The sequence below is a fragment of the Fukomys damarensis genome, unplaced genomic scaffold (genome assembly GCF_012274545.1).
Source record: "Fukomys damarensis isolate Sample0158 unplaced genomic scaffold, DMR_v1.0_HiC HiC_scaffold_16, whole genome shotgun sequence".
Taxonomy (NCBI): domain Eukaryota; kingdom Metazoa; phylum Chordata; class Mammalia; order Rodentia; family Bathyergidae; genus Fukomys; species Fukomys damarensis.
In genome coordinates, this window is record NW_022900928.1 from 80,528,641 (window position 1) to 80,539,856 (window position 11,216).

Genomic DNA, 11,216 nt, shown 5'->3' on the forward strand with positions numbered 1-11,216 from the left:
GAAGAATACATTGCGGCATTGTCAGTCAAGAGGGAGGGAATGCACGTCCCTGAGCTGCCTCTCTGTAGATGGAAAGAGCCAAATACCTGGACAGACTTTCAAGGCTAGGGTCTTCCCTCTCGCCTCCACCCACCTGATGGTTTGCACTTGGATTTCATAGGTCCCCTCAGATGGCCAGAGCCACTGAGTTCTTTGTTGGGAATGTGGAGATCATGAGCTTCTCTTAGCCCTGCCAGTCTGCGTGGCGCCCCCCATCCTCTGACTCTCCCTGACCTGAGGCTATGAGGGGGACATCCTAGGTTTCTACATCCTGCCCAAGGAGTGTCTCAAATTATATCATGAAAGGCATCATCACAGAAGCCCTGTACCAGAAGCCCTTTATGGCTTGCATTGACTTTGACTTATACAATTGGTCATATTCCTTGAAGAGTGATAACCTCGCTTTGTCTGAGGCTGTTTCTGTGCAGGACCTGACAGTTATTTTTTATTTCATTGCCACATCTCCAGAATGTGCAGACATTATTGCTGTCAAGGCCATGTAGGCGCCACTGAGGTGTCATTTCCATTGCTGAGAATTTCAGCTCCTCGGAACTAAACCCAGGTGGCAGCTGGGGCAGTGTGAACTGGCGAGCCCTTGTTTTCTACACCCCCAGACAGTTCTAGCCGATATCCAGCTGTATCCAATGACTGAGAAGACTGGGTGCCTCCACCATGCTTTGAAAAGAAAGATTCGATATGACCATCTTCTTTATCTCTAGATAATGGCACCCTTCTGACTCCAAAGAGTAATGATCAAGGAAGTCCTGGGCACGGTGTGTATGGAGAATGGGAATCAGTAGCATCTCTAGATGTGTCACGTGGTGGCCCTTCTGTGCATCTGGAAGCAAGTGAGAGTGAGAGAAGGGCTCAAAGGCTGCATGGAAGCTAAGCTGCAAGCAACATGCAGGTCCCAGAGGCAGCTAGGGAACAGAAGTTGCATCAGACAGATCTCTGGCCCAACATATGCATTGCAAATGGCCCACAGAGTAGGTATGGATGCTGCATTAGCAAAGAGCTGCTCCCACCAAAGGGAAGAATGGGATCCCAAATTGCGTAAGTACTGAGCATGAATAAATGTCAACCCCTAATCAACCTTTCTCCACAAAACCAGCGGAAATGAGTATCATCACAGTTTTTAAAAAGCAGAGATGAAGAAACCTCTTAGCTAAGCAAGGGTGCCATACATATTTCATAATCTAAAAAAAATCTGTGGATTCCATGGCAGATGGAATCGGATAAAAGGAAATTGCTGGGGACTAAATCCTACACAGGGGCCCTTTCTGGAAACTCACTGTGTGTCCCCAAGAAGTGAGTGCAGGATGCTATAGGAAAGGTCTGCTATCTTCTCATCTGACGCAGGAAGCATGCACCTCTGTGGACAGAACTCATCTTCCTGGAACATCATCCCCACCTTGAGAAAATATTCTACAGAAAATGCTTTATATAGCTATGGCAGTTGGATTGGTCCAAAATAAGTTCATTTGGATTGCTGCCTTGTCTTAAAATGGTTCTCATACTCTCAGAACTGTTTTCTGTTATAGGTTTGTAATCCTCAATATTTAATATCAGTAACCTGGAATTCTGATATTTCTTTACCTCTGCTTTTTGCTAAAAAGTATAATTTAAATTAAAAACTATTTTTTAAAATTCACATTGACATTATGCCCTGGCTATATTCAGATTTTTAAGAGATAAAACAGGATGTGAAGCCATTCTCCCCCCACTCCTTTTTAATTATGTGGATTTATTTTCAACAGTGACTGGAGATATTGTCAGGACTGACAGTCCCCTCCAATGTGGTTTTGAGGAACAACACCATGGGTACCCAAATGACCAGAACGCAGAGCCCTATCCAGAACATCCACGGCCAGCCGCAACTATGAAACTATGCAAGTCACATGCTTGGACATCAGTATTGGTTCCTTTTTTAAAAAAGCAAGACCCCAGAAAATCATTAAAAAGCACTTCAAATAGTTCTGTATTTATGTTGGATATATCTTGCTCCAGCTCTAGACAGCTAAGTTACTTAAGAGAAGTCAACTGGTGCATGCAGAACAACTTAGTGATGAAAACAAAATCACTAAAGACAACACTAAGAAGCCTTTAGAAGTTATTCACGTCTTGATCCTGGATTCCACAGTGGAAAATGACCGTTTGTGTCTTCCTATACAGCTAGAACAGTGACTAAATCACTCGCACCCTCCATCACTAAGAGGAGGATCAGGCTTTTGGTCCACTTGTGACTTACCTTGCACTATGAGATGGACTCGAGAAGTTTTAGGGTGATTGTCTGTCTGCACAGAGCAGGTGTATGGACCTTCATCATACACATCCACATTTTGTATCATGATGCTGTACTGGGTTGGCGTGTTGACCAAGATGATCACACGAGGGTCTATGGACCATTTGTCATTTCCAGCATAGAGGATTGTGCTGCGGTTTAGCCAGGCTACCCGGGTGACCCGGTCATCTATGGTACACCTGCGAGGGGCATGAGGAAAGGATGGGAAAGGAGGCAGTGTGACGGGAGAGAGAGAAAAAGAGAAAAAGAAACATGGGAAATTATTTCATAAATGTAGTGAAGCGCATCAAGTAATAAGTGAAACAAATAACAGTACTAAGAGGAAACAATCAATTATTGATGAAAAGTCCTACATTTATGGTAAAGAAGGTACAAATTACCTTCAAGAACAGATGATACAAATTTCCATTGGATTTAGGGACATTATTATGTGAGTATCTTTACTGCACATTTTCTTGCTACCCCCAGGCTCATTTCAGGATTAATTTATGTTTCTTGAACACATTTATCACCTTATGGGAGAAATGGCCCAGAGGCAAAGGGGAAAGAGAATGGATCAGTATAGTATTTCACATAGGTCACAGATAATCCACAAAGCAAATACTTAACTTGTAGTTAGTCAAAACTTGAACTTATTTACTGCCAGAGCCCCAGGTGATGATAATCTTTATATATACCTAAACCACTGTGAGTTTAATAGCACAGATTTGTGACATTCACCTTGAAAACCCAGCAGTATTTAAGGGAGTCAGGGCTGCCTCTCAAGATCTCAGGGGAGAGAAGAAGGATTTTATCAATAGTGTCCTACATATTCCTTTGTGTATCCTCCCTCTGCCCCATGGAGAGGAGAACAACATTGTGACAAAGCAGAGTCCATCTCACCCACTCTCCCCAAACAAAGGAGGCTACAAATGCAATGAAATTGGCCAGTCAGGTGTGTGGTCTGGAGGCCACCAACCCTCATGCAGAAATAAATATGCCTCTTGTGCAGAAGAATATTTGCACATATGCTGGGTAGCTGAGAACCTGAGCATAGAAATAGGAGAGATTAGGTGCTCCTATGGGCAACTGGTCTGTTCCCACCACAGGAAACCAGTGATGCAATGACAAGCAGCAGCCCAGCTGTCCTACGAGCGAGAGGAGGGGTGAACAGAGAAGAGCAGACCCTGGCAAAGACAGCACCCTATCTTGACACAAATGGCCCAGGCCCTGAGTCTCCAGAGACAGCTTCACTCTCAGAAAGGAAAGCACTGAATCTAGTCAGGTCCTGTCTCCTGTAAGCATCAGGGATGAAAACAAAACGAGGTTTCCTTCACCAGGGTCTCCTGCATGCCGGGCCACTGTCATTCAGCAGCAGGTGCAGGTGTCTGGGAAGTAGGAAAAGTGGCAACAGGGTCTTCACTGAGGGGTAAGGGGAGACAGTGCTTTTCTAAAGTTTTTAATGTGCTGTTCTTTCAGGCTACACAAACAAAATAGATATGTTTTAACGTAAACAACACAAAGCAGACAGTAAATGTGTATGTTACAAAGATTCTAAAAATCAAGCCAAGTATTCCCTCTCCATCAACTCCTAGTTTGGGTAATAGACTTGTTACTTTTTCTTCTAGATATTTACTCACATGGAGAAAGTTAGTGAAGATTTATTTTTACCCAAAATAGACTCATCAACTAGTGAAACCTTTCCTCTTTTTTCAATTTGACTATGAGCACCTCTCCACACCAGTTGTTACAGATAAAATTTACTGCCATTCCCAGTCGAAGTTCAGAGTGGTTTCAGGGCCCAGTTGCATTCACAATGGGGATGCAATAATTTAGGGACAGCACAGTACTTCCTTCCTTCCTTCACCAGCATGGTATTGGTATAAGCCACACTGCCACATCTCGGGGGACTTGTTTTACTTTCTGCTCAGTTTGCCTCATTCTACAATAATTTTCTATTTTCTCTGTGAAAACTAATACCCTAAAGATCCCTCCTTGCTCCTCACTTTCAAAAGCCTTTCTTAGGGGAACACATATGGTGATGCCCACTTGGAGAATGAAGCTTTCGTGGCAGAATTCCAGGAGGAAGGAGCCTGGAAGTAGAAGGTGAAATGGGACAGAGCGAAGAGGGTCGGTCACCTTCTGGTCTCAACAGTCGCACACATCTTGGTGACACATGGATATTCCTGCTTTTAGATCACTAAGATTTTGTACATGGACATAAAAGTGTATTTAAACTATAGTTTTAAATGATTCACTTTTGGTTTGTGGAGAAAATTTTCATTTTAAACTAAGCAATGTAACAGAATTCCTCTACGTGTGTGAGCATATATGGCTGCAAAGGTACACATCTGTATATCTATACAATACATGTGCAGTGGGGATTTTGAAAGCGCAGTAACCGATACTCATAATTGTGTACTTTCAAAGCCCATCAATAAGCTTTTATTTAAAAGTAAAGAAAAATGTGTATTGTTGCTTTTAAACTTGAACTTGTACTTCTATTAAATGTTTCCTGTCTGTAGGACATATTTTACACTCAAAAATCTTTTATCGATCACCTATCATATTTATTTGCAACAATAGAGAGACAGATTGAAACTTCAATTTCTTTTATGGGCTATGACCATAAAACTCTAAGTAACAATATTTTACTGACAATGAGTTATCATTACAAATATAAAATTGATAAAGCAACTTAATATATGGCAAATTTTAATGAATAATTAAACATAAAAGTTATATTTTACTGTAAATATAATTTTAATTACATTAAGAAGCTTTTTATAATACTACAAACACAAATATCATTTACTGCTAGAGTGAGAGTGTTTAGGATCAATTCTGCTCTTTTTTTCTGCTCTTGTTTTTGCTTTCAGAGAAACCTCATTCACATAAACACAGAGATGGAAATGAGAATTTTGTACAGCAATGACACTCAATTCTTTGAACGGTTTCTAAGATATACAGCAAAAATCACATAGTAATATACCTTAAAAATTACTTCGATCATCTCACAGCTGACAACTCAATTAGTTCCTTTCTCAATTTCTTTTAAAGCAATGAATTGGAAAATACCTGATATGCTAAGAGGTTTACAACCTGTATTAAGTTCATTTAATTTCTCCATATCTGCAAAGTACACTGATAACATTTTACCAGGTCTTATCAAATGACTGTAAAAGACCTCTTTTGCTAGAAGCATCTTGTTTAATGAATGGACTCAGACATGTTGGTAAAATCAAATTGCTGTTTGTTCTGAAATGCTAAATCTTACTGCCCTCTGTAAGCAAGCATCTCATATAGATGACAGAGAACTCACTGGGTCTGCCATGAACTCATTGCTGGTGCAGTGCTATGCCACTGCTTTCAGTACTTCTCGGTTCTATTTTGGTGGGACTCCCTCAAGAGCGATACCCTGTCAATAACAGGCAGGTGGGCCAGGCTCAGTGGCTCTGCTGTCTGCCTTGCAAGCTCAAGGACCTGAGTTCAATTCCTGATATTAAAAAAATATATAAAATATATAGTAATAATAATAATAACAATAATAATAATAGGCAGGTAATAGACACAAGGAAGCAAGGGAAATCTTATCTTTTGGACAATATGTCAAGTGGGAGCAGTCAAAACATGAAGGTAGAATTGCACTTTCTCAAGCAGATCAGCTTTAGGAAATGTGAGATGTTAATGCAATTCCTTAAAACCACCATTGCCTTCAAAAGTACAGAAAACTGCAGACTGAGGGTACATGCAGCCAGCGAAATTCACCACAAGGTCTAGAAGTGGCTGGTGACGCCACCCTTCTTGGCCAGAACATGCTGTGAGGGGCCTGGCCACAGGGCCCTTGTAAAGACTGTTGCCTCTTCTATGAGCATACTCCCAGGTGGAAGGCTGTGCCCAAACTTAACTTACTCTTTACCCTGGGCCTCTTTAGTGGGCATGGAGTATAAATGGAAGGGAGAAGCTGTATAAAAGCCACCTCTGATGGGCAGTGATGGTTCATACATTTCACAGAGTTCCAGAACCCATGAGCAACAAAGAAACCCAGAGGAACATTGAAGCTGACTGAGGAGAGTTACTTTCCTCATAATGTACCTACATTTCAGAAGAAAGTGGAGTTCCACAGCTTCTTGCTTTTTTCTATCACCATAGGATTCCTCCACAGGTCCTCTGAACAGCAGGAAAGAGAGCTCAGGGCAGGACTTTGAAAGCCCACTTCTAAACTCTGGTTCCTTCCTGCTGTGTTGTGGCAGTGTCCTGGACCCTCTTTAATAAGTAGCAGTTGTTGGTGGGGGGTGTTTCTGATGTTAACTAAGAGAGAGCCAAGAGGCAAGTTGAGGAAGGTTAATGACAACTTTCTGATCTCTTGCAAACTCTTTCAGATATTTGCAATCTTTACACTCCAAGCCAACTGTACCTGCTGATCCTTGAAAAAACAACTCATTACAAATCTATCACAAATAACCTCTACAATTATGTGTTGCTTGTACTGCCTCAGAGTTTATGAATTTCACATGTAACTGACATAAACATAGCTGACCTTTGAGATATACTCTATATTATCCACATTTTGCAGATGAGGAAACTGAGGCACAGAGAGATTCAGTAGCTATCCCAAAATCACTCTGATACAATCAGAGCAAGGAACTCCAGTGAAAGCAGTCTGGGGATGGACTTCCACACTCAAGGGTTATGAGAATCCAAGCAATAAGATCAGCACATTACGACAGGCATTGTTCAAACAGTTCTACTCAAATTTGTAGTACTTACTCAATATTCTCATAAAGGATAAAATAACTTAAAAGAGTAAAGGAAGGATTTTTAGACATGACCTTTAGGCATCTTTAAACCCTCAATGGCCACCTGTTGAGAGAAAAGGTAGAAATAAGAATTGGGAAGCTCAAAAAGATGCCTGGGAGATATCTGAGGGCAGGATCTCACATTTCAATAAGGAAAAAAGACCAGGCACAGAGCTGTTTCCAAGATCATTGTTGTTTGTATTTTCAAAGGAAGATAAGCGGTTGGGGAAATCCACACTCTAAAGCAACTGTTTCAAAATTTCAGTGAGCCTCAGAACTCTGATGCCCCATCCCAGAGATGCTGTGGGCCAGAGGGGATCTGAGAATTTCCACCCTTCTAACAAGTTCCCAGCTGGTCTTGATCCTATTACCCTGGGAACATGTCTGAGAATTGCTCACTTCATTAAAGAAACCGGACAGGAGACAAGTTGGAATTTTTACCCAAATAATAAATTCTTCCTGAAAAGCATAATAAGCACATTGTAGGTGTTTTCTTCATACGACTTATTGTTGTTTTTATTTTTATATTTGTGTCTGAAAATGCAGAAAAGAAGTGCCATAATCCATTCAACTGGTATTTAATAAGCACCTACTGTATACTATACCACTTTCAAGGAGATGAGGATACAATAGAGAAGAGAAAAGCTAGATCTGGTGAGAGACAAAGAAAACTCAGACAATGGTACATCGTGAAAAAAAAAAAACCACGATACGATTCCAGACAGTCACACATGGTGAAAAATAAAGCAGAGTCAGGTATGGGGAAGAGGGGACTGTCTCCACTCCTGGGGCATCATGGTCAGCATGGCCAGCATGGCCCTGAAGTGGTCTGTGTGCCAGGCCTGGAATGTGTGCAGTACTCAATCAGAGTGTAGTGGGTGCTGCCTGACAGTCTGTCTCACTCAAGAATAAAAGCCACATTTCCCACATACACACACCCAATGAGGTCCCAAGCTGGAGAACAAGTCTTTTAAACCAGCCTCACCAACTCTCAGGTATAGATAACTTTGTAGACATTAATGTTAAAACAATTGACATTTTTGGAACTGTGAATGCTAGAAAAAGCTTTTATGTTTCCACTGTTATGTGGATAAAACCTGAACATGGTGCACAGTCCTCCACCTTAGGGAGACCAAATGCTGTTTAATTTCTAAATCATCATTCTAAATCCCCACTCTTTTTATAATGTACTGTTAATATCATCAAATTTACTGCACCAAATTTGATTATTTACACTTTCATTTGTTAGGCTGTCAACACCACATGGATATACTACCCCATCAGAGCCACTCATTCTGTGTCACTGGCAAGTTCCACAGTCCAGCTGGCTGCTAGGAGGAGACTGACATTTACTTATAATGACTAACAGTGTTCGATGATGTTTCTCAAACTGGCATCAAAAGCATGTGCATACGGTGAAGGCTATGTCCTCAGGAATATGTGTGTATGGGTGCCTGCCTGTGATTGTGTACATCATACACGGACACACACACACACACACACACACACACACACACTCAAGCCCAAGGTGTTGTTTTTTTGCAATGTTTCCATTTCTGGAAACATTATAATCTGGAAAATATGATACATGTGTACCCAGGAAGTGATAAGACAACAGTTAGACCTAAGAGTTCAGATTTGCAGTTGGGTACACAATCACACTAGCTCTTTGTCTCAGGCTAATGAGAAAATGCAGAGGTGACTTGCTGTGGTCTTGGTCCATTCCTGCCCATGAAAGCAGATGACACCTAACCTACCATAGTGGCGAAGGCTTCAAGGGTTGGGATGAGCCATGGAGGGAGGGCTTAGTCAAGTCGCATGCTGAATTTAGAAGCAGTGGCCCATGGCTGTCAGTGCCAGCCCCACACTGAAACTTGAGATTTGATTTTAATAAAACTTTATCTGTTCCAGTAAACAAATGTTGCCAATTTAAATTTTATATATGTGTGTTTAACTTATATTTCAGAATTTAGAGACATGAATTGGAATACATTGAAGACATTTATACCTAGTTTTATGATTCTGTATATATAAACATTTTCTAAATGGTGTTACCACTGGAAGTCTTTGAAAAACTTGTCTTCTTCCCATTCTTGGCCTGTGCATTACATTGGTCTTTTATAGGGTCTTCAACTGAAGATGTGTTGTTATGGGCTAAAAGTTAAAGTCCCCAAATGCACTTTTCTAAATTTCCTTTGTTAATACACCTCCCAATATCCATTTTTTTATTTATCCCGTTATTTGATTTTCCCCACAAACCAAGACTTAAGTGAATTTCTGTTTAGAAGAAATTTAATGTATCAAACTGTATTATATAATTTGATATAATACACCAAAATATGTTAATAATGCCAATTCTAAAAATGGGAGGATGAAGATCTTGCTTTAGAGAACTCATACAACAATAGTAAGTGAATTTTTTTACAGGAAAGGAGAACAGGCAAGCCAAAATGAAATATTTTTAGATCAACTCCCAAAGCATTCTAAATTGCAAAAGCCATTCCCCTGGGAGAATTTAACTCCTCAGTTATTTCCTGAGTTACAAATAGAGCCAACTTCCGAGCATCAACAAGACCTTAAATTATGTAAGAGAAAACTTTATGATTCAGATAGTTGGAAATTCAATGGGAGTAATAACTCTGCTAGAGCTAATATTTGCCGATAAGATATTGGTTGGAAATATATAGAAGAGCCTCTGCAGAATGGAGGGAAAAGACTGCTTACAGAGACAGTATTTCAGAGAAGTATTTCAGTGGGGCAAGAGGCCGACTCTGAGGGCTGGCATTCACATGGTCTAGGTCTGTGCTGGAAGGCACTGGCACTCTATTCCCAGTTGGAGTTGCCACAGTATTACGTAGAAAGGAAGTGTGCATGTTTACATGTGTGCTTTTGTGTGTGTGTGTGTGTGTGTGTGTGTGTGTGTGTGTGTGTGTGTGTAGGGGAGGGGAGGGACTTTATGCAGAGGAAACAAATGCATGCAGGGTGAGGCCCTGGGGAAGAGGACCTGAAACACAGCCGAGGAAATAAAAGCAACCTCACTTGAGGCATAAAATCAGTTGCAGGATACTGAAGTGTTGTGTCTTCAACCATGACAGATGATGTATGAGTCCATCAGAACAGTGCTCACTGTGTCCTCGTGCAGATGAAGGCAACTTCTCATTCCCACAAGCGATGTGTGGGTACCACCCGCACACAGAGAACTTGTGAGGCACTCACATGAGGCAGTGGTCTGGAGTTCAGAGTAGAGCATCAGACACAATGAAGGAAAATGAGGAGAGTGACTTGTGTGGAAAGATGGCTCCACAAAGACGTAGAAATTTCTTACGACTACAAAAGGAGAGTCAACCTGTGTGGCTCTGGGAGGATAAAAGAGGAGAATTCTAGCTTGGTAACAAAAATAAAGCATAGGGTAGTGAAACATAATTATGAAAAGAAAAGGTAGGCAGGAATGCAAGAAAAGGCTCCCTGAACAAAATAATGAGGGATGAAGCTAGCTTATTTCCTGTCTTCAAATTACTGTATAAATCCAGAGTGTGTGCTGGGGGAATCACTTTGTAGGTTTCCCAAGGAGACAGAGGCAAGGCCATGATAAAAATGACAACAAAAACCATCATATGATACAGGGCCTGACTTCACAGTACTTATGGACTTAGGCAAATGACAAGAGCACTGAAAAGACACTTTATCATATCCACAGCCACAAGTACAAATTCATACTCCCTACTTTGTAATAATTTTTATTAAGCACTTACTAAGTGCTAGATACTCTGCTCGGCTCTAGGAATAAGCTATTGAGCTCAAAATCAATGTTTCTACCTTCATGGTACTTTCAGGATGGCAGGAGCAATGTGCAAATAACCAAAGTGATGGACGACTACTATCAGATGACAAACAGCTGAGACAACCTCTAGAATGGTCAGTAGGAGGAGGTGTTGTGCCCTTTCTAGAACTACAGTCTAGAGGTAGATCTCTCAAGGGCTGGAAACCAAGAATGAATCCAGGCATAGATATGTGGTGCAGGGAGCATTTTTAATGAGAGGCAGGTGTGTAGGTCCTAGGGTAGAAACTGACGTAGGTTAAAAAAAAAAAAAAAAAAA

General features: G+C 41.0%; 1 protein-coding gene across 8 annotated transcripts in view; it reads right to left on the minus strand.

The window, feature by feature from the left end:
• The window catches only part of Opcml (opioid binding protein/cell adhesion molecule like), a 1,123,264-nt gene that overhangs the window by 257,132 nt on the left and 854,916 nt on the right, over window positions 1–11,216 (minus strand). For all 8 annotated transcript variants that reach the window (XM_033764434.1, XM_033764433.1, XM_033764432.1 and 5 more), the window contains one exon: window positions 2,288–2,520. In XM_033764434.1, the coding sequence (XP_033620325.1) occupies window positions 2,288–2,520 (233 nt within the window). The remainder of the gene's footprint in view (window positions 1–2,287; window positions 2,521–11,216) is intronic.